We start from the raw sequence: 24646 nt of genomic DNA, 5'->3' as shown, positions 1-24646 counted from the left end.
TTGTGTACAATGCAATAATGCAACATATTATCATGGTGTTTTCTGGACTTTGGATGTTCGACAAGAAAATCACTCTGAGGAGCCAAGTGAATCAAAGAGTTAGTGATTTTATTCTGGTTGAATGATGTAGTTTAGATGAAAACAAAACTAACAAATAAGGATGAGATCAAGCATTTATCCAGTAGATATTGCAATTTGCTAATTTATCCTGCTCCAACATCAGATCCTTGTGAAAAGGCCACTAATACCAATTTCCATGTGCTCTTCTATGTTTCCTGACCTCCCTTGCAGTTAAATGGGGATCATACACCTGCCATATGTCATGCGCTCTTTCCAGATTGAGGCATTTAAAACCCATGGTGCCACCACCATCCCTTTCACCTCCTACTTTGGTAACTTTAGAGGCCAAAAGTTCCAAATGACATAGCTATGGGATAGAGGGGGGCCACCCAGTCCACACTGGGCTTTCCATGAGTGAGAAGTAAACATTTGATGTGGCTCCTCTCTGAGATTTGGGGAGTTGGTCTATCACAGCTGCCCTTAGACTATAGTTACAGACCAACAGTATCAGCCTCCCCTGGAAGCTTCTTAGAAATATAGTATCTCTTTCTCAACCCCAGTGATACTAACAGAATCTAAATTTTAGTAGGATCTCAGGGTGATTGATATACATACTAATTTGAGAAACTCTTTTATAAACTCTACCAAATGTTCTGGTAATGTGGACTAGTGCTCTTCAGGTCTGGGAATTCCACACCTGCCTTAACATCAAGGTCAACAGCATAGATTTTTAAAAACACAGAGATTGGGCAGCCAGCGTGGTTCAGTGGTTTAGCGCCGCCTTCAGCCCAGGGCCTGATCCTGGAGACCCAGGATGGAGTCCCAGGTCAGGCTCCCTGCGTGGAGCCTGCTTCTCCCTCTGTGTCTCTGCCTCTCTCTCTCTCTCTCTCTCTCTCTCTCTCTGTCTCAAATAAATAAATAAAATCTTTTTAAAAATGAAAATAAAAAAAGTAAATAAAAATACAGAGAGATATGAGACCTATTAGTTGCGAATCTCTAGAGGTGAGCCCAGAAGTCCTTATTTATTAAAACTTCCCAGTGATTCTGATAATTAGCCAGCTTTAGAATTTTATCAGTTTTAATTGGAAATACAGAATAATTCATATCTTTAGTTTAGTTTTTGCTATTTCCTAATATTTGTGAATTACATAAATCTTTGGAGTTTAGTAGATATTCTGCAAGGAGGCCCTAGAACTTATCTGTAGATTTGATGCAATTAGTCATTTTCTGTCACTTGCTTTCTGATCTTGAGATCAGAAGTGACTCCCCTCTTTTCTTAGCCCCAGAAACTCTGGGAAGCAGTAGTTAGGCAGTGGGGAGGGTGCAGTTTGCATGGCCTCGATGGGCACTACCTTTTCCAACTAACCAGCTTGCTATAGCCCTTTCTGGGTTAAATGGGTCTTTGAGTCTAAAAAGACCCTGCAGCTGTCTCCACTGAGCAGCTTCCTTATCAGACTGAGACAGCTCCATTTCCATTTGTGTGCAGACATCAAAATACTGGCTTTCCCCTTCTTTATTTCTGCCTCTCTTCCTCGGAGGTCAAAACTGCACTGAAAAGGAAGCACTGTAATCCAGTAAACTCACCAAAGAACCTGAGAGAGCTGCTTCATGAAGCAGCCAGGAAGAGTCCCTCTTTTTTTTTAAGCTTCTCACTGGGATGACTGTTATTTTGCAAATCATTTAAAAAAAAACTCTTCTCTGTCTCCTTGAACTAGACCAGCAGTCTTCAGATCCCTTCCTACCCCGTCTTGGCTCCCAGGCTTCGGTCTGTACATGCTCTGTAAGCAAGTAACGCAAGAGGAAAATTTCGAAACAAAATTTTGCATAGCTGTTTCCTCATGACAAGACCAACTTTAAATGACCGAAACCTCTCATTTTTAATAGCATGGTTCATCAAAGACTTATCCAAGATGGGGGGCACAGCTGAGTGGGCATTTGTCTGATTTCGTGGAGGCTCTCAGCCAGGTTTAGAACAGAGTATTTCCAACAGAAACAAGACTACAGAAGCTAATGAAGATGTGTCATTTACTTCAAGGGCCTAGGGACTTGGAATGTGGCTGGGGATGAGGAGGAACCAGAAGTCACCACATTTCTAGATTTGAGAAGAGGAGGAAGAAGAAAAGGGGTGGGATATAGGAGGTGGAAGGCACAGATCTTGAGGGGAGAGAGAAAGGCAGCAATGTTGAAAGTAGGAATATTGGGGCGCCTGGGTGGCTCAGTGGTTGAGCATCTGCCTTTGACCCAGGGGATGATCCCAGGATCCCAAGGTCCCGGGATCGAGTCTCAGGTCAGGCTCCCCGTGGGGATCCTGCTTCTCCCTCTGCCTGTGTCTCTGCCTCTCTCTGGGCGTCTCTCATGAATACATAAATAAAATCTTTAAAAATAAATTTAAAAAAGGGAATAAGAAAAAAAAAGGGAATAAGGATATTGTCTTGCATGGATTAAAAAGCAAATCCTTCGCGTGGAAACAAGTCATAAAACGACAACAAAGAAACCCACCTGTGATTTGTTTTGCAGTACCCTTAGGGTAGATGCACAAAAAGCAAATTGGGTGGAAGATAAATAAAAATGTGTTTCAATTCAAACAACTGGTTAATAATTGTTTAATATCTGTGTGGGGTGGTGGTGGTGTTAACTGGTTTCTACATTAGGTTTCACCTTAAATGGTCATTTATTCCCCTTACGTGAAATATTTAATGAAGGCAAAGTTGTGAACTAATGGCAAATTTTGTGTGTGTGTGCCTCCACAAAATATAGTTCTCTGGAAGGATTCCGATCCGTCTCTTTCTCTCTCTCCGCCCTCTCTGGTGACTTTTGGGTTTTGTCACTATTTCAGCTCAGATTCTTCTCCGGCCTGGAGTCACTGTACACTGAGGTCATCTTTGGCTCTGTTTTTCTTCTCTTTCTTTAAATTGCTTTCTCGTGTTCCACCTTGCCCTCCTGGCTGTGATTTCCCTTCATATCATCCGTTCCTCCCTGGAGGCAACATTTCTTGCCTTCATTGGATGTGTTTTAAACAGCTAATCCAGAGCTGCCACCTAGTGCTTCTATATAGGGCCTGAGAGGGGCCTGACAGCTTTGCAGGAGAAAATGGGAATCTGGACTCCCTCCCTGAGCAGTGCTGAGTTTCTCGGAACTCACTATGGAACGAACAGAGAGTCCCATGAGCCATCAAGGGCAGATACAAAATAGTTCTTCTCTCACACATTCCTGGGTTAGAAGCTCAAAAGCAGGATTCATCACCGCCTGGAAGCTACCAGTATAAGAGAAACCAGGAAGGCGAGAGACCCCAGAGAGCTTGATTTCCGGAATGAAGGATGACCAGACCTGTGTAAGAAAGGCAGCGAGTTCAATCAGGAGGTGCAAGATGGAAGTGCATTACTGACTGCCCTTAAGGCATTAGCTCAAATGGAATACAAGAGTCTTGATTTCCAGTCTGTGAAGAGAAGGAGGGGAGGAAGGGAGGGAGGAGAGAAAATAAATAAAATGAAAATACATAACAAACTCAAACTGGGCAGAAAAGGGTTAGCATTAGCAGGCTTGAGGCTGTTATCCTATCAAAGGCCAGCTTAAGAGTTTGCCCTGGCAGGAGTCTGGGAATTTGGAATTTTGGAAGCTTCTCATAACTTCCTGCTAAGGAAACCTCACTATGCCTAAACACTTTGTGAAAATGATGCAGTTTATGTTGAATGCCTGTGCACTTTCTAGAAGTCTGGATTTGGGTCCATGCTTAGTAGAAGGAGCCTATGTGACTTTGGGCTCTGAGTCTCTCGTGGGCTTCCTGAGAGATTGCATTTCAGCGTGTTGTCACAGTTAGTTGGGAGAGCAATTGTTTAGCACCACGCTGGGAGAGGATTTTTAGAAGCTTGAGCCTTTTCTCTGGACTTGACCCCACGCACCTTTTTCCTGATTTCGTTTTGTATCCTCTTGTTGTAGTAAATCATAGCTCCAAGTACAACTGTATGTTGAGTCCTCCTAGCAAATCATTGAACTTGGCACTGGTCTTTGGGGACCCATGTCACATTGCCTTTCTGCCATCATTTGATTCCTTCAATTTTAAAAACTACATGTTGACTTTATAAACGACCCCGGAGAAATTTTGACTCATCTTTTCTGTACCAACTGATTTCAAGTTTGTTTTAAAAACGAGGTCAAAATGCATAGTCTTTTGAAATGTTTGGAAGGGGGACACCTCGGTGGCTCAGCAGTTGAGCATCTGCCTTGGGCTCAGGTCATGATCCAGGGGTCCTGGGCTCGAGTCCCACATCAGGTTCCCCAGAGGGAGCCTGCTTCTCCCTCTGCCTATGTCTCTGCCTCTCTCTCTGTGTCTCTTATGAATAAATAAATACAATCTTTAAAGAAAAAAAAAGAAAAAATGCTTGGAAGGTGAGACTGAATGTTAATGTTCTTTAGATTATATACAACTCATTGATTCACAATCAAATGTTATTGCGATCCAAAGGAGAAGCAGGTCAGAGCAGTCAGAAATTTGATAGTGAGGTTTGGCTCCACTATCTAATTCCTCTGTGACTTTATACAGGTTAACTCTTCTGAGCTTAAGTTCTCTTTCTTTCTTTCTTTCTTTCTTTCTTTCTTTCTTTCTTTCTTTCTTTCTTTCTTTCTTTCTTTCTTTTCTTTGAAAAAGGAATGGTACTACCTGCTTATTTTGGAGAGTTAACTTGAAATAGTTTATGTAAAACACTTTGCATAGTGCCTGGTACATTCTAAGTGCTTATTCAGTGGTGTAAGAATATGTAGTTAATGAATGTGCAGCAGGAACAACTCAAAGATGCTGTCAAGATCACTTCTGGACGATCTGAGAAGCAGATGCCAACAGCTGACTGGACATAGGAGGCTGTCATCACACCTAGACTAGCTCGGAGAGGTGTCATTTTAAGACCATTCTAGCCTACCTGGGGGTGAGCCTACACCTCAAAGACCTCTAACCCAGGGCTCCTTGCACCCACTCTCAGCCTCTCCTGCATGATCTCTGTCTCTTGCAGTTACTTTCAGGGGAAAGGGGGACTTTTAAGTTTTCCCTAAATCCTTTCCCAGAGCTTCAGTAGTGCCATGACCTGGAAAGTGTAGAGTGATCACATGGTCCTCCCTCTGTTTGTTTCACCCCACATGACCTTGGGAAAGGCACTTCTCTGAACTTCAGTATGCCTCAATGTAAAATAGGTGAATTAAAAATATCAACTCTCTGTCACCTCATTTGACACTTGTTGAGAAAGAAAACTTCAGAAAATGTTGGTGAAATAAAAGTGCTTTGGAAATGGTAAAATGATCGCTTCTCGGCCTTTTGGCTAAGATCAAGTGTGGAAATGGTAAAATGCTAGACAGAGGACCAGTCAGGGCCTGCTCTGTTTTTTTTCTAGGGTGGTCATAAAAACCATTATCCATGGTTGTTCGGGTATTTGGCAGAAGAAAGTGACAGGAGCCTGGGACTTACTGCTAAAAGAGATATCATGCTATGACATTAGTCTTAAAAATATAAATTGAATCCTGGTTACTTAGATGCCTAGAGTCTGACAAAAATTAGATCCTCCTCTAGCTTGAGCTGGAGTAATAGATAAGGAAACCACTGCTTTGGTATTTAATTGTAATAACTGGTATCATTCCTTTTTTTTTTTTTTTTGGTACAATGAAGCGGCACAATTATTTGGGATTGATTTATCGCTTTGTTGTGAAAACTTGTTTTTCATTGATTTTTTTCTCCCTTCAGTGCTCTTCTTCACTAATTGATTGATTTGATTGTTAGAGCTTTGACTCCATCTCTGAAGATGGATTGGAATAATTATTGCAGCCTGCTGGTTAATCATTCTACCACACAATTACTGCTGCTATTGTGCTCTGCACCAGCACTTTATTAGCTGTGGTAATTGTAGTCAAGTTTAATAATTTAATAACACACTAGGAGATGACAACTTGGTCGTTATGCAGAGGCACCTCTGTGGAACCTACAAGCTCCTGGACAAGTGAAAGGTCCAGTCCCATTTCTCCTGTTTGGTGACCTTTTAAGAGGCACCTGAATTTTCCTTCTTCCAGATAGCTATGGCCCAAACTGCCCATTCTGGAGAGGTGGAATGGGGGGTCCATGGCTCAGGGGACACCAATTGTTTGCGAGCCTGAGCTGACATAACTGTTACACCTTCCTGAAGTGCTGCTGTCCCCAAGTCCTGGAATTACGTGGCTGCTACACAGGAAGAACATAATACTGTTCTTTGTTCACTGTAGCTCATGATACTTTTTGATAAGCCTGTAAAGCTCCTTCCTCATGGTTCTTTTTTTCTCTGAAATCAGAAGCAGCAGGACGATCTGCAGAATTAAATATAACCATTTAACATTGTAGGGATGAAGCAGTCTTTTTCCTCGCCTCACCTTGTTGCACTGAGCTGGGCAAGCTCTCCTTAGCACCCCTGCAAGCCTGCCCAGAACGAGGTGGACGAGGTAAGTCCACCTCCCTGGGAGGAGAGACCATAACAAATGCCAGATGCTGCTCTGGGTTGATCGAACTATTTCAAAACTCAAGATGGGCTCTGCGTCCTACTTCAGCTGCCCATGAACCACGTACTAAATTATTCACTTAGTGTTTTCCTTCCCACATAATGAAGACAGCTACACTTGTTTGTGAAGATATCTGGGATTCTCATAAAAGAGTATTGTTTAGTATTAAGTTGTATTAATAATCAGCTATATCAGTGTTGCCTAGATTGGAAGCAAAACACTTTGGAAGCTAATTCTGATTTCCTACTTTGTTTTCTACTTTAATCACAATTTTGGCATCTGCTAAATCAGTTGGGAACAAAACCGTCTTTTGAAAGCATTTGCTATAATTCTTTCCCTTCTATTTCCCTTTTCCTATCTCCATCTCTCTCTCTCTCTCTCTCTCTCCCCCACCTCTACACACCACTGATTTTGCTACTTTTATTTCTATTATCTCTCATGTTAATATTCTGGATTTTGGAGCTTCTGATTTGGACAAATGACAATCTACACACCATGGAGAGATAAGCTGTCTGGATTTGATTTGACATTCATAACTATATGGTTTCTGTCCTCATTTTGGTTTTTTTTTTGACATTGAAATATAAGAAAAATATTGGAACAAAAGAACCTTTATATAAAATCCTCTCTAATGACTCATGCTTAGAAGAAATTAATTTTGCAGACTATTTTGCAATGACAATTTCTTTTATTGATTTTTGTTAAGCTTAAGAATTCTTTTCTAGTCCAACTACACCTGTTTCAAGGAAACATGTTGGCTGATGAACAAATTGTTAAATTTTCAAACAAATGCCATACGCAGAAACCTGGCAGTAATCCCTAATGTGACAGCAAGCCTTTCTGTTTCAGTAGAGCATGTTGACAAATTAAGGGGAGACACCTAGGTCTGAAGAAATCTAATTTTTACCATTCAGGTACAGATAGAGCGTGCTGTGATTTTGTAGGGTGGGAGAGAGAATGCAACCTTGTTTGACTATTAGAGAATCAATAACAACAGCGACTTCTATAAGGGAGCTATCATCTCCTTACCTTCCTGCACTTCTAGCGATCTTCAGAAAACATATCTCATTCAACTTGTTTCCAGGAAAGCGTCACAGATTCTTTCTCTTCTAAGTTAAGTGAGAAAAAGTTAGGATCCTGGGACGCCTGGGTGGCTAAGGAGTGTCTGCCTTTGCTCAGGGTGAGATCCCAGGTCTGGGAATTGAGTCCCGCATTAGGCTCCCTGTCTCTGCCTCTCTCTGTCTCTCATGAATAAATAAATAAAACCTTGGGGGGAAAAAAAGCAGCTAGGATCCTGTAGTCCTTTTTTTTCATCTTTTTGTATAACTTTGGTAGAAACTTAAGACATAAGCGTTTTTTAATCTATTGCAATAGAATTTAAGTACAATGCATTTTGCAGAGATACCATATACTTTGGTGGGACATTTAGTTTGCATAGAATTCTCCATAGCACTCCATCAATTTTATCAATTCCAATAATAATAACAGTGTTATGGTAGGCTGGATACTGGTTCCTCAAATTATCCAGGTCCCAATCCCTGGAATTGTGAATGTTACCTTAGAGGGCAAGAGACAATTTGAAAGATGTGATTAAATTAGGGGTGTTGCAGTTGGGAGATTATGTTGCATACACCAGGTGGACCCTTTATGCACTCACAAATATCCTTATAAGGAATAGGCGGAGGGAGATTTGACACAGTAGAGGAGGCCATCCGAAGGAAGCGGAGAAGCAGAAGCAGAGAGGGTTGCCACACCTCAGGTTTTGAAGATGGAGGATGGAGCAATGAATTTAAAAGCACAGCCAGTCAATAGAAAGTAGAAAAGATAAGGAAATGGATTCTCCACTAGAGCAAACAGAGAATGCGTGGCCCTATTAACACCTTGAGTTCAGCCCAGTGAAACCCATTTTGGACTATTGGCATCCAGAACTATATGAGGATAAGTCTGTGTTGTTTTTAGCCACCGAGTTTATGGTAATTTGTTATGGCAGTCATAGGAAACTAACACAGGTGGTATCATGTGTTGACCCTTTGCTGTTTTACTTACTGGTCAAGAACTGTCCTAAATATTCTGCATGAGTTTTTATAATTTTATACCCACAAATCAATGTAAGGTATGTACTAAAATTATTCTCATTTTACAGATGAGAAAACTCAGGCTCAGAGAAGAGCTGGGATTAACCCCATATCTGCCTGGCCCCAAAACTGCTTCTCTGAACCTGTATTCCAGGGGGAAACCACTGCTGATCCCAGAGGTAGCTGTCCATTAGAACCTTGTCATGCTAGGGACAAAGCTCCCGACGTCTAAGAGAACAGATCAAAATGGTCCTCCGTTCCTCCTTCAAACATGTTCTGAGTGCAGAAAGATGACATAAAGTCCCTGTCATCTTGCAACTGACAGTTTTGTGGGAAAAACAGACAAGCAGACTCAAAGTTGAGTCTTTCATAAGGATAATTTTAGACATGTGCTTACGGTGGTAATGCTACTAGTATTAAGCTGGGATGGGTAACAGAAAGGTCTTCAGGAGGCAGTGACATTGAGTCGGGCCCTGGAGGGGGTATAGGAATTGTGTAGGTAGGGGAAGAAGATCTTCAAGGGCTTTCAGGTAGAGAGAATAGCACACTCTTAGGCCCTGGGGTAATGGAAACCATGGAGCCTTAAGCAAACTGGGAGTCACTTGTTATGGTAGTAAGTACTGTGTTTGGTGAGAATAGAAGGTACAGTAGGTAGGGTGGTAATGTGAGAAAAAGCTAGAAAGGAGGTCAGGGGCCAGAGGTCACAGAGACCTTTGAGAGTTTCCCTGCCCACTATCTCATTTTTCTCATATCACTCTTTCTTCTTAACTCATTCCAGTCTGTGCTCTCCTTCCATTAGGTCATCTCATCATCTCGTCCACTGATGACCTCCATGCCACTACATCCAAGGGATGTTTTCCAGATCTCATCCTATTTGACCTCTAGAAGAGTGTGACCCGAAGACCACTCTCCCTCTCAAAATGTTCTCTTCCTTCTCACATCTGTGATACCATGTGATGCCTCTGACTGCTGCTTCTCAGCCTTACTCATGAGCCCATACTCCTCCACTCAACCCTTAAATGTTGAACATCCCTCCCCAAGGCTCGGGCTGAGGTTCCTCTTCTTTCCTCACTTTACTCTGTTATTCTCCAGACTAGATCAGGCTCTTCTGCTATCTTCTGTCACAATACTGAATTTCTTTCATCATAACACCCAGTTTGTATTTTTGTACAAAATCTGTGATAATTAATGTCTCCATCCTACATCTCTCAGGAGAGACTGGAAGCCCAGGAAAGTGATTAGTACTTGACTTTACTCACCATCTCGTATGATGATGTTTGGCTTCATGTACACACTCACCAAATATTGGTTAAACAGATGAATGAATGGACTTGTATCCTAGTCAAAAAGAACCACTGAGGCCTCTCAACTAGGTCAGATTTGCATTTGAGGTAAAACACTGGCTGTGATGTACAGAATAGATAAAAGATAAGACAGATTGGAGGCAGTTAGAAAGTATTGTGATAACCTAAGTAAGAAATACTGAGAAAGCCACTGTAGTGGCGAGAGAGGAAACATATTGGAGAACTAATTATGAATTAGAATTTGTAGAGCTTGGTGACCAACTGACTATGAGAATGAAGGGGAAAGGGAAGACAAGAATGGTACCTAGGTCAGTGGCTTAGTGACTGATTATATGGTTATACAATTTGGTGAGGTAGACACTGTATGAGGAAAGGAGTTCTTTGTAGAATAAATGTAATGAATTTAGATTTAGGAATATTAAATTTGAAATGCCTGTCCCCGGGATTTGGGGATGTGAGTCTGGCACTCAGAAGAGGAGATACGAATTAAAAAGAAATGTGGATTTGTATTTGCTTTCCCTTCCCACTGACTTTTTTCTTTTGTTGTCCCAAAGCAGATATCAAATAGTTGAAATGAAATGAATGGTTGATTGATTTCCTGCTTCCTTTCAAAAAGGAATTGAGGCAGCAGTACAGGGCATAGTTAAATACCCTCTGCTGGGAGAGAAATTTGCATCCTAATTCTGTTAGAAAACTAGCATGGCCCTACTTTTCACCATGAAGATACATGCATATAAGAAGTTCAGCCTCAGAGATTCCTGGGTGGCTTAGCGGTTTAGTGCCTGCCTGCGGTCCTGGAGACCTGGGATTGAGTCTCACATCAGGCTCCCTGCATGGAGCCTGCTTCTCCCTCTGCCTGTGTCTCTGCTTCTCTCTTTCTGTGTCTCTCATGAATAAATAAATAAAATCTTAAAAAAAAAAGTTCGGCCTCGAGCAGGTTTGTTGAAACCTGTCTGGAAGAGGTTTATTCACACACTTTATCTGAATATTTTCTAAAAATGGTATTTAAAAAAAAGCTATTATTCATAACATGAGTTTTGCGGTTTTAGCATTTAGCTTTTATTGGGGGAAGTAGGGGGTCCTCCGATGTGGGCAGCAAGAAAATGAGCTAAAAAAAGAGAGGAGCAAGTCCATCTTATGCTAATTAACTCTCTCCATATTCTGCTGAAATTCACAAACAAGACTCATTGGGTCTAGGTACATTTATAGGAAGCTACCATTGTATAATCTTGATAAGTAGAATTGAAAATGAATTTAAACAGAAAGCTTCAAATCTATCCATCCACAAATCCTGGCCAAAACTCTTCAAAGCAGGATGGTTTCGATTGGTCGTATGTCTGCATGCTGACTTTTCTTTTGTCTTCCTACCCATCTATGCAGTTAAGCCAACTGGATTAGATCTGTAAATGTCGAGATCTTGGTCCCTATTTTAGTCCCCTCTGAATAAATGTCAATATAAAGATTTTTTTTACCTATCTAGTATTATAAGCTATAATGACATGGGATGCCAAGGATTTTAATTATAGAATCGGTAAACATTAGAGGTAAGATTGATCTATCAGGATGAAGGGAGAGGTGGAAAGTATGCTCCTCCATTCTTTTTTAGATTCCCCTCTACCCCCTCTGCACTTTAGCCATAGAGATAAGGGTAATTATGATGATGGGCTAGAAAATGAGATGGGATTTCTGAGAGAAGACTGAAGTTATTTTAACTTTTGGAGTTCATTAAATGTTGTTCAAGGCCCTCTCAGTTTAACTTCGATTGGATCTTTTTTTTTTTTTTTTTTTTTAATTTACTCTCCCAGCATGGCAAATACGATGTTGCCAATTAAAACTCCTAATATCCTGTGGCCCAGTAGTCCTTCTTCTAATGTATGATACTCCGGGATACCATGAAGTATAGCAGCAGGGGACACGACACATCGTTGTCTCTGAAGCAGTCATGCCCTTCGAAGGACAGTTTGGGTGAATTTAAAAGCCCTTAGGCATGCCTAGGAATCCTTCACCATTATAGCATCTGATAAAAATATATTTGTGGACTTAAATATAAAAGCTATCTTCAGATATCTTGGGAAATCACCAGTTTGAAATAAAGGAACTGACACTGGTCCCTTTAAAACTACCCATGGGTTGGATGGAAAGAGTGAAGTTGCTTCTCATTGATGGTACTTTGTGACCTCTCCTGCCATGGTAGTGTTCACTGTTATATTCTTTCACCCCTAAAATATTTGAGATTCAAAATTATCAGTAGTTCCGTGAGCATTGCAATTGGCTGATTTCCTATATTCCTACTTTGCAAAAGCTTAGGAACTATTGCTGGCTATTGCTTCCCTACATGTACCCTAAGCTGTAGCCAGAGAGAAATAGTGACAGTTCCTTGAATATGTTTTCCTCACATTGTTCTCTATGTCTTTTTGTTCAGTTTAGGGAAATTCTTGTCTAAAAGTATATATCCAATAGAAAGGTATTTAATAAACTCCTATTTATTTTCTATACAATGCACCATTAAGTGAAGAAAATAAAATAAGAAAAAAAATTTCAAAAAGTAGGCACTATATATACTAGTTTCTCAGCCCCTTACTGTTGAGGCTTCTTTTGCTTCAATAATCTGAATAGTAAAGACCTTTCCTATATTAAAAGTAAAAAGATCTCCCATGATCCAGCCCTTTGGAACTGCCTGCTTATAATAGGCCCGAGATGGATGACCTCCTTTTATACTCAAAATGGTTAACAGTGATAATATTGAATTATAGTTTTTTCTTTCCCACTTGGGGCATATGGAAGTGGGCTATCTAGTCCTTGGCAGAAATACTACAGAGTAGCAATCATGAAAAAATCTTTACAATATTCAAAATAAAAACTACAGGGCATCTCCTATTTTGCTGTCTCATACCGTAACTATCTTGAGAACAGAATAGCCCAACTTCTCCTAGTTTTTCTATTTCCCAGGTGTTATGGGTTGAATTGCATCCTCACAAAAGGTATATTGAAGTTCTAACTCCCAGCACCTGCATATGTGACCTTATTTGGACATAGGGTCTTTGCAGATGTAATCAAGTTAAGATGAAGTAATTAGAGTGAACACCAAGACAATATGACTAGTGTCGTTATAAGAAGAGGGAAATGCCATGTGAAGACAGACACACATAGAGGGGATGCCACTGATGACAGAGGGAAATGTTAGAGTGTTATAACATTAGGCTAAGGAACACAAGCAATCAATGGCTACCCCCTAGAAACCAGAGAGGGGCAAGGAAGCGTCTCAGGAGGGAGCACAGTCCTGTTGATGTTTTGATTTTGGACTTCTATCTGCCAGATGGCTAGAAAATAAATGTCTGTTTTTATAAGCCACTCAGTTTGTGGCACTATGTTATGGCAGCCCTAGGAAACTGATGTACCATGTGAAGGAGAGATTATCACTTGACAAATAGCTAAGAAGCCACAATACAGGATACTACAGGGATCGCTTAAACATTCTGCCCTCCAACTCATCCTAATTCTTGGGGGAACAATGGGTGTAATACCCCTTAAGGAATCATAAAATCTTGTATTAGACCATTGTCCATGAAAGAAGGGGGCTGGCATTTATCTGACCTGGAATAGCCTGAGATTGATAAAATGATGATATTCAATGTGACATATACAGGTGTCCATAGCTTCTAGGCAAAGATGCTTTTACTCTAAGAATTTTTTTTTTTTTACTCTAAGAATTTGGAACCTACCGTCCAAAGGTGTAATGGGTTTCTAATTTATATACTATATTACCTTTATTGATGAATTTGCTTAATTTCTGAAGATAAGTCATTTTCATCTTATGTTAGTTTTTTTTCGGTAGTATAAGACTGCTTCCTTTCAGTGTGATCTATATCAAGGTAGCTACTCCCAATCCATCTCAGCTCATTTGATCTAAAGATGATAATCCTGGCCTTCATGAGTTTTAACCCAAATATTCCTGAATGGAATATTTTCTTTCACCCTTGGCTTGGAGTCCAGAGTCTTCATGTGAATATGAACAGTAACGTTAGTCGATTTAAGTTAAACTGACACTTGTAATTTATCAAGCAACATTAGATTTGTCTAAGCTTTTTATCAAATGTCAGAGAACATTTTTAAGAACTTGTAATAAATAAAACACCAAAGTTGTTGAAAAAAAGAATATCCTTGATGTAGTGGTAGCTAGAAATGGGACAGTTACTAGTGTAATACAATTGATTATAGAACACAAGTGAACTGACACTTCTGACATTGCATTGAATAACTTCCGGTCTCAATTCTTAACACAATTTAGACTCTGCAAATAAAATTATACCATGAAGTTGAACACAAAATGTTTTCTATTTATAATTTTGTTTACTTCATCATTTTATTTTTAAAACCACTTTATTGAGATATGATGGACATGTTAAGAACTGTACATATTTAATGTATATAATGATTGGACATAAATATACATCCATGAAACCATCACCTATATCAAGGCCATAGACATATCCATCATCTTGCAAAATTTACTCCTGCCCCTTAATACTAATAAATTAATCTTTTGGTGGTAAGAAGACCTAACATAATATCTGCTATTTTAGAAAATTTTAAATATACAGTGCAGTAGTATTAACTATAGACACTATGCTGTATAGCAATATGTCACCAGAATTTACTTTGCATAATGAAAACTTTGTGCCCTGTGACTATCACTTCCTCATTTACCACCTCCCTCCACTCCTTGGCAGTCACTGTTCTTCTGTCTGCTTTTATGAGTTTGACTATTTTAGGTTCCACACGCAAGTGAGATTAACAGTATTTGTCTTTTTGTGTTTGGCTTATTTCACTTAACATAATGTACTCGTCCATCCATGTTGTTGCAAACGGCAGGCTTTCTTTCATAATTCTATTTTTAATTTTTTGAGGATACTCCAGACTGTTTTCCATAGTGATTGTATCACTTTTCATTCCCAGCAACAGTATACTTGGGTTCCCTTTTCTTCACAAATCTGCCAACACTTCCTATCTATTTTTTTTTTAAATAATAGTCATCCTAACAGGTGCAAAGTAAGATCTCATTGTGGTTTTGATTTGTATTTCCCTGATGATAAGTCATGTGTGAGCATCTTTTGGCCATTTGCATTATTAATTATTTGGAGAAATGTCTATTCACTTTCTTTGCCTGCTTTTTAATCAGGTTATTTTTATTTTTATAGTTGTAGGAGTTCTTTATATGTTTTGGATATTAACCCTTTATCATATATAGGGTTTGCAAATATTTTTTCCCATTCCATAGATTGCCTTTTTTATTTTTTGGATTGTTTCTGTTGCTTTGCAGAAACTTTTTAGTTTAATGTAATTCCACTTACTTCTTTTTATTTTTTTTGGTCTGTGTTTTTGGTGCCAGATGCAAGAAATCACTGCCAAGACCAATGACATGAGCTTTTCTTCTATGTATTTTTCTAGGAATTTTACAGTTTCAGGTCATATGTTTAAGTTGATACTTGTGTATAAGGGTCCAATTCCATTCTTTTGCATATACATATTTGTTTCTCACAATGATGCTTATTGAAGAGAATACTCTTGGGATGCCTGGGTGGCTCAGCAGTTGAGTGTCTGTCTTCAGCTCAGGACATAGGACATGATCTTGGGGTCCGGGATTTAGTCCCACATTGGACTCCTTGCCAGGAGCCTGTTTCTCCCTTTGCCTATCTCTCTGCCTCTCTCTTTTTGTCTCTCATGAATAAATAAATAAAATCTTTTAAAAAAGGAATGCTCTTTTTCCATTTTGTATTCTTGGCACCCTTATTGAAGATGAGTTGATATATATGCATGGGCTTATGTCTGGGCTCATTTTTCTGTTTCAATGGTTTGTGTATCCTGTTTTTATGCCAGGCTCTGACCTGGTGCTGAGGTGGGCCTAATGCCTGGGTCCTGTTTTTCCATTTTGTTCTATTTGAATGCACAAATATAATCTGTCACTTATTTCCTCTCTAGTAGTAATTCTTCCTATATAGAGTTGGAAATTATATGTCATAACTCATTAAGATACATTCTACTTTCCTGAGCAAACTTTAAAATTTCAGCAATAATTTCTACTCAATCCTCAACTAGCTTTTTGAGCAGTTGCCACACAGTGTTTTCTACAATGGCTCAGTCTTGTGCACTTTGTGCCCTGGCTTCAGAAATATAATTAAATATATTATGGTCTCAGAGCACTTTGCTCTAACCACCCAAAAGTCAGGATTTAAGCAGAAACTTATGCCATCCATCTTTTCCCTTTATATTTTCAAAGTCCTTCTGCTAAAAAGGCTCAAAGAGCCATATCCTAATCCATGGAGTCCTCCAATTTTATTAGATTTATTGTTCTAAACTTGAAGCATGAGAAAGAGTTACTTTGAGACCTGTATTACCCAGGGTGACAGTGAAATGAAAAGACTGCCCAAATACTATTTAAAGATTTATTTTATACTCTCTTTTGCTAGAGGTGCTCCGTTATAATTTGTCTATACAATACAATCTGTATATAATGTGGACAAATTATATCTATACAATTTTTTAGGATGGCTTAGGAGAGGTACATACAAACTATTTTTAGCATTTATTGATCATATTCTCTGATTAATAGGACGGTTTGATGTTTTCTGTAGTTGGATGTGCTCTCACGTGGCCTAGCCTCTTTTCATAGATATTCTGCAAGTGTATAATTTAGTAAATTTTACAAGTCAGAGCCCCCTGGATGATCTCCATACACACTATACTATGGCATGGGAGATGTGTACCTATTCCAAGAAACTCTGGATCAAATTTCTCTTTTTAGGCTAGAATGCTCCATTAATACCATACATCTAATTATTTAACCAATTTTTGGTAGGTTGGAATAACTTAACTAAGCCCTATCAAGATATCTATGAACTTTTCACAAAAATATGCATTTCAGAGAACTGGAACTAACAGAATGTGTAATACTTAAGTTTCTATGATAATTGTTTATTTCAAAATGAAAATTGTGATTTAATGTTTTATTAGAGGATTGAGAATGAGAGATCTAACTATTCCTTCTATCTAAAATGGACTTAATGTATATGTTATTACTGCCAATCATACCTGCCTTAGAGAAGTTATACCAAGGGCCAATATACTTTCTCTTTTGAAACACATATCTGGTTTTGAGAAAGGTTTGGAGAGCCACATCTGCTCCAATATATAAATGAAGGAGTTGTATACTGAGTAGAAGGCTGGAATCAAAGTGCTAATATCTGAATGTAGAGTAATTTTTTTTAATGTTAAGACAAAAGGGAATAGAATAACACTGAACTAGTCTCTCATTCCCTTGATAACTTTAAATGTCTGCCTTAACAGCATTTAGAAAAAAGCCTATTTAAAAAAAAGAAAGAAAGAAAAGAAAAAATCCTATTTAGAAACACAAAACAAAAAAAAAATTAAGTCTAACTCAGAGAGAGAATCCATTTCTAAACTGGCAAGTATTTACATACGTATACACAGTATCATTTCTCTTGGTATGCTCTTCCTCTTCCTCCCAGAGCCAGCAGCATCCACATGGTTAATGCTTTTAAGACTCCAGTCAAACATGACCCTACCGTGAGGCATTTTCCAAAGTTAAAATGTTTTTCCAGCAGGGTTCTCATTGAATCCTGCATGCATCATTCCAGTAACCTTTTGCACTGTTTTTTATTATGGTGCCTACACATGCCTTGAGAGTTGTGTGGTAAATGAAGGAGTCCAGCTTATCAAGTACCCTTCAAAGGCCATGTGATTGGACAGGTGGTGGTGGGGCGGGTACCTAACTTTAGAATCACTTAACATTGTCACATGATAAATCAAATTATAGAATACTTCAGAGCTCCAATTGTAAAGACAGTATCGCTTTCAGCAAAAGTGGGAATCAGCAGGACAGACTCTACCAAAGACTTTGTAGGAGCAGAATAAGAAAAGAGAAATCCCTTCATAAGCACGAAAAATATTATTTGTGGGATGATTATGATTATTTTTTCCATTCATCTACATGACATGGTGTCTTAGCCGCATGTTTTCCAATGGGCCTTGACGCCGGCTTCTCCGTGCTTCCTCTGTAATGTGGTCTCCCCCTAGGTCAAATTATCTGCTGCAGGGAGGCTCTCAGGCTCTTTATGGCAGCATTTGCATATTTTTTTCATTTCCATAGAAACATCTCCACTGACTCAGAACCGCCTCTGTCCTCTTAAGACAGAGATATTTATCTTTCAAACAGTGAGCTATGTGTGGCATAAGACGGACGGGGCTGCTTCCCTGCAGGCCTCACCTTATAAGACAGACTCTCCTTTTTGGAGGAATTGATGATGGTCTACCTTTAGGTTATTTATTTATATTTTGCTCTATGAGCACTTTTCCAGTAATGAGTTTAAACATAGGCAACATAAACCCATCTGGAAATAAAATTATGCACTAGCTTCACGACAAAAGATAATTACATTATAATCAAGCTGTCATTTTTGGAGATAGTAGAAGATGAAGCGTGCTATAAACTGACATGTAAAGTGTATGGATCGTTCTTTCAAATATTCTCCATGGTGGCTGGGACCACAGAGATTCCTCGTGCGTGATATCAGACTTTGTAACTGGAATTTTCGGGGAGTGGCCAAACATTTAGTTTCTGAGAGTAATGGCTACTAACACTCAGAAAACTAAAGGCTAGGATCAGAGTTTCTGTGCTCCAGCTTCGACCTCAGCTTGGCTGCACTATAACCACTTGGGTTGTGTCCAGTTCCAAAGCCTGAGTCTTCATTTTATCGTTTTGTGAAACTTGTCTTTATTCTTTGGTTGTTCTTTTATTTAGGTTAATAGGAGCTTGACACTGGGATCTTCCTAACATGTTTAAGCAGAATGTGGAGAGTTGGCTGACATGGAAGAAACTGATATTTTTAGGAAAAAGAAAAGAGTGTCATTGAAGTTACTTCTCACCACTCTGAGCTCAGTTGTCTCTTGTAACAGTGACATAGGTCACTGGTTTTTCATGGATGGGAGAACGTTTCTTCTTCCTTGAGCTCAAGATAGCCACTCTGATAAAAGGATGCAGACTACCTCCAGCCATATATTTGTTAAGGCCATTGGGAAAGGGCTAATAGCATAACTGAGATAGGAATCAACAGAACACTTGCCAAAAAGGCACATCTAGTACTTGTCCTCTGTCACTGCTTCTGCCACAGTGGCAAGCCCATCATCTCAGTGCATATATACTACCCAAAGTGTCCCAGGTAAGTAGGCTTCTAGACACCATCATTTCCTAAAGGAAAGGGGGAATGCCTATAGTAGGACAGCATTGCTGCTATAAACCTCCTGAGACTCTAAGCCCTTGGTGGCTGCCAACTAAATAGTCGCTGAGTATAAGTCACTTCTTTGTGTTCCCCACCTTCTCTGGACCCGAAGCACCGATTTCTTCAGTCTTCAACTTTCCCACCCCTAACTCGTACCCTTATTTCTTGGAGAATCCTGAAGAAGGCAAATAGTACCTTGCTGCTCCAAGTATAGTCTTCACATCATCAGTATCAGAATCATCTGGTAATTGGTTAGAAATGCAGAACACAGTGGCACCTGGGTGGCTCAGTTGGTTAAGGATCTGTCTTAGGCTCAGGTCATGATCCCAGGGTCCTGGGATTGAGCCCCACATAGGACTCCCCGCTCATGTGCTCGCACACTCTCTCTCTCAAATAAATAAATAAAATCTTAAAGAAATGCAGAACATGAACCCAGTTTCACATCTCCCCAGAATCAGAATCTACATTTTTACAACATTGCCAGGCAGTTTATACACATGTTAACATTTGAGGTGCATTATAGTTAGTAGGTTCGAATTACCAACTGGTATGATTCAGCTTTGCTCTTGCTACACCACACCCCCAATAGGCTGAGTCAGGTACACGTGGCATATGCCATTGTGTATTGGTTTAGTCTCCGCATGCTGGATTTCTTTTTAGGATTCAAACTTTCTCTTAGATCCAGAGTCTTATCCAGAAGCCCAGACTCTTTACCTAAGATATTCCCTGTTTAGCTCCAACTACCATCTCTGGTAGTAGGTATAGTAGTAGAAGGCTGGATCCTGGCTCTTGGTCCTTGATTTCAATAGCCAGGTGACCAGAAACATGAGTTCCACTACTGACTTCTCTTAGCTCCCACTGTCTGTTCTTCTGTTCCATGACCATCTCCAGATTGGACTGCTTTGTATATTGATGATGTCACTTCAAACTTAGACTGATTCCATAGTGTTCCTAGTAAAGAGAAGTACTAAGGAGGCCACAACTTCTGGTCCCTATGTTAATGGCCATGTCAGCCTCCTGCAAATATAATTCTTGTTTTCTTTATTTTTCCTAGTACTCAGTCATCTAGTTCCAGCAGTTCTCACAATTATGTTTAGTTGAATTTTGGCAGCTGGCAACCCAAAGGCAGTTCTCAAATGAGAGATGAGAAGACCTCAAGTCTGAATCACAATTACCTACATGTATTTTCTTCTATCTTAGAAAGATGGCCTTCCAATCTTTTTTGTGCAAAATATTTAACTCTGTAGATCCTGGAAATGCAATCTGTAAGTAAGCAATCTATGGCTCCTCTGAGGATTAATGATAGGGTGATATATAAAACCTTAATAAAATGAGAGTGAAGAAGAATGGCTGTGAAGAGTATGCTTTGCCTTGTAGTTTCTTCATCATGAGATATAGACTGGGATCCATCAGAAAGTCAGGAGGAGGAAAGAAGGTAGGAAGGAAGAGAGACCCATCTTTCATTCCTCCAGAATGAAACTTCTCATTTAAAGTGAAATTTTATAAACATCACAGGGAAAGATCTGTGTGGGACACTTGATTCTATGTTTGCCAAAGATCACATATGGATCTATCCTAGACTCTGCTAAAAGAAGTTATACAACATATTAATGTGTTATGGATATCTTTCTTTAAGGTGGCTTTCCACATATTACCCTTGAGCATGATGTTTCAGAGATTTAAAATAGGCAGGAAGCTAGAGACAATTCAATTAGAAAATGGGCCAAGACATAAACATACATTTCACTGAAGAGGATATACAAATGGGAAACAAGTAAATAAAAAGGTGTTCAACATCATTAGTGATCAGGGAAATATAAATTAAAATAATGGAGGATCCCTGGGTGGTGCAGCGGTTTGTCGCCTGCCTTTGGCCCAGGGCGCGATCCTGGAGACCCGGGATCGAATCCCACGTCAGGCTCCCGGTGCATGGAGCCTGCTTCTCCCTCTGCCTGTGTCTCTGCCCCTCTCTCTCTCTCTCTCTCTCTCTGTATGACTATCATAAATAAATAATAATAAAAAAAACCCATTTAAAAATAAATAAAATAATGAAGAAATGTCACTACAATGTATCTATCAGAATGGCTAAAATTAAAAAAAAAAAAAGGTAACAACACGGAATGCTGACCAAGATGTAGATGATGAGAATATAAAATGGTAGAGCCACTCTGGAAAATAGTTTGGAAATTTCTTAAAAACTAAACATATAATTCTCATATGACTCAAGATAAATGCCATTCTGGGCATTTATCCCAGAATAAATGCCACTCTTGGCATTTCTCTCAGAGAAGTGAAAACTTCATGCTTAAAACCTGGCCCTATTGAGACCCAGTGCACTAGACCAGGAAAGGGGGCAAATCGGGTTTTTGGGCCTGCCCATCTCTAGCTCTTTTTCCACCTATTAAAGTTTTACTCATCTTTTAAAAACATAAAGTAAAATAAGGATAAAGGATGGAGAGGATTCTCTGCTCTCCACCAGAGAAGCTACCAGAATTAATGTTTCTATATTAGCACAGAATGGAAAGCAACATTGCTGAGAAATAGGATTTTGATAACTGTTTGGTGTTTATCAATGTCTCTATTTTACTAATCTATATTGAGGTTCAGGTTATAATGAAAAACAAACTGAAATAATAAAAGAGATGGATGAATAAAGAAGATGTGGTATACATATATAGAATGGAATATTACTCAGCCATCATAAAGGATGGATACTTACCATTTGCATTGACATGGGTGGAACTGGAGGATATTATGCTGAGTGAAATAAGTCAATCAGAGAAAGACAATTATCATATGGTTTCACTCATGTGTGGAATATAGGAAACAGCACAGAGGATCATGGGGAAGGGAGGGAAAACTAAATGGGAAGTCATCAGAGAGGGAGAAAAATCATGAGAAGAGACACTTAACTATAGGAAACAAACTGAGGGTTGCTGGAAGGATGGTGGGGGGGGATGAGGTAATTGGGTGATGGGCATTAAGGAGGGCACGTGATGTGATGAGCACTGAGCATTATACACAACTGATAAATTGTTGAACACTACATCTGAGACTAATGATGTACTATATGTTGGCTAATTGAATTTAAATTTAAAAAAAAAGAGAAAGAGAGAAAGAGGGAGGCAACACGGGTGAGGTAAGAATTTGAGATTTGAAAGCAAAGTCATTTAGACTGAAGAAAGTCCAAAGGAACACTCAATGCTTAAACACCCACCCTCCACACCCCTACCTGCAGAAATAAATTTTGTGCTAAGCCCATGCCTCAGATGATGGAACATCTCATTGATTTGTAGAAAAGATCGTGATAGCTGTATCAGTGCCCTTTCCAGATTTCTATTCTCTCTGATATCTCTCCCCTTTGGGAATACTATGAAATAATAATATCTAATGTTTACTATGCACTTACTGTATTTCAGACCTTGATTAGTAACACTTTATGTGTATTAAATCATTTGCACCCAAGTACAAGAGAGATTTCAGAACCTGTGGTCTTAACCACCGGTTTGTACAGATGGTCTAGATAGGCTACACTGGAATATATTACAAAATTTGGTTAGGACCATGGTTACAGGGGAGAAACAAGAGACAGTGTAGAGAGTATAATATACTAATAAACTGGATTCAGCTGCTTCCCTGGCTATGTGGAGCCAAAATCCAATAAAAACCGACTAGAGGAACTTTTCAAGTAACTCCATCTCTGGCTTATTCGAAGTAAGCCCCAGGGAAGCCACATCCACGTGGATGGGTTCAATGGTAGGCAAACTGGGACTAAAGATATAGAATAGTGGTTGGGACAAATGAATCAGATGTGGGTTCAGGTCCATGTCCATCACTGGCCACCAGTGAGATTCTTCTGCCTCTGTTTCCTCATTTGTCAAATGCAGCATCCATGTCATAAACCTGTGGTAAAGATTAAATTAGTTAATGATTAATTCTTGAAACATGAATGCGCTTCATAAATGTTAATAGTTAATATAAATGTTACTATGCAAAGCAGAAATATGCTCAGTTTATGTTTGAATTTGAATTTAGGTTGTTTTCAGTTGTAGACATAAATCCTAGCTCTACCACTTACTGACCATGTGAACAAGCCCCCCTACCTCCCCCCCTGGACTTTAGCTTCCTCATCTTTTAAGTGGTGATATTACCTACTCCATAAAGTAAGAATAAAAAGAGATAGTATATATAAATTACCTGGCACACAAGTGAGCACTTAAATATTATAAAAAAAATCAAAGCATACAATAGCTAATATTCTTCATGTGTCAGCTCCAGATACTCAGCTAATTAGATAAGACACTTATCAGCATAATTGAATAAATTTTATTTTTGGACCTCATTAAACTAAAAGTCCCTTTCTATCTTATAAATTGAACTTTTGGAAGATGATCCATTTGAATTGCAATTAGATAGCAGTCGTCTAAATAATTAAACAATAGGGTATCTATGTATAGCAACTATTAGACAGTTTTTCTCTATCTATTTTAAAGACTTGTGGGTGCATGCTATGCAAATGGATTTTCAGGGATTTTTTTTATTAGCATAAATAGACTGAAATTTAAGTAACTCAAGCGGCACAGACAGTGTGAGTCATAGTATTTTCCTTTTTTTCTCAGATGCCTTGAGTTCTACGACAGCCATATCTCAGGAACCTGGTAACAATGGGACCCTTGTGAAGGATCCAGGAGATCTGCAAACATGTATTGCACAGAGTGTTTTTACCTCAGATACTCAGATGTGCCCTGAGGTACACCCTTTCCACCCAGAGTTTCATGGAGATGAGACATATCTCCCCATTCTCCATAAAACACGAACAGCAGGTGTATCGGTTGGGCTGGTAACCATTTCTTCCTTGACACCAGGCAAAAGGTACTTCAGCTTAATTGACTGATATTTCATAGTCAGTTATTTCTCACTGCAGAGTTAAAATCATGACTGTGACAGGATCAGAAATCAGAATCCAGTAACAGGTGACTCGTGATAAACCGAAGTATCGAATGGACTGGAACTATACCTTCTCTGCACTATTTAGTCCTATCACCTTCTCATACAAACTGCAAAGAAATATTTGCCTTATGTGCTACGAATTTTTTTAGAGAAGAAATGTTTTTGCAATTTCTCTCTCCCCCTGCTTCCCTCTCCCCCTCCCCCAACTCCTCGATTCTGACCTGAAACCTCCACATGGGTGGCTTAATTCTGTGTCACACGTACAGAGCTCTGGGTCTTTGTCACCTCTCCTCCAGGTAGCTCACCTTCATTCCACTCTGGCAAATGCATGGGCAGCCATACCTCGAAGCTTCTCTTCAGGCCCAAGTTTGTCAACTTCAGTATCTTAGACTTGAAGCTTTGTCTTTTTGATGGACTTCTGTTTCCTTTCTTTTCTCCCTCCTATTCCTCCTTG

At 39.4% G+C, this 24646-nt stretch overlaps 1 protein-coding gene across 6 annotated transcripts in view; it reads left to right on the top strand.

Annotated features, from left to right (window-relative positions):
* Positions 1–24646, top strand: part of NECTIN3 (nectin cell adhesion molecule 3) — a 301843-nt gene that overhangs the window by 241990 nt on the left and 35207 nt on the right. The window contains exon 10 of one of the 6 annotated variants that reach the window (XM_072812400.1): positions 23862–24114. The exons of 4 other annotated variants lie outside the window; for them this stretch is intronic. In XM_072812400.1, coding sequence (XP_072668501.1) covers positions 23862–24114 — 253 coding nt within the window. Of the gene's footprint in view, positions 1–23861; positions 24115–24646 lie in introns of those variants that run through there. One more of the 6 variants, XM_072812405.1, reaches the window with a different exon arrangement.

This window comes from Canis lupus, chromosome 35 (assembly GCF_048164855.1).
Source record: "Canis lupus baileyi chromosome 35, mCanLup2.hap1, whole genome shotgun sequence".
In the NCBI taxonomy this organism is placed as follows: Eukaryota; Metazoa; Chordata; class Mammalia; order Carnivora; family Canidae; genus Canis; species Canis lupus.
The sequence above is the reverse complement of the archived record's forward strand: the minus strand, read 5'-3'. Positions and strand labels throughout refer to the sequence as shown.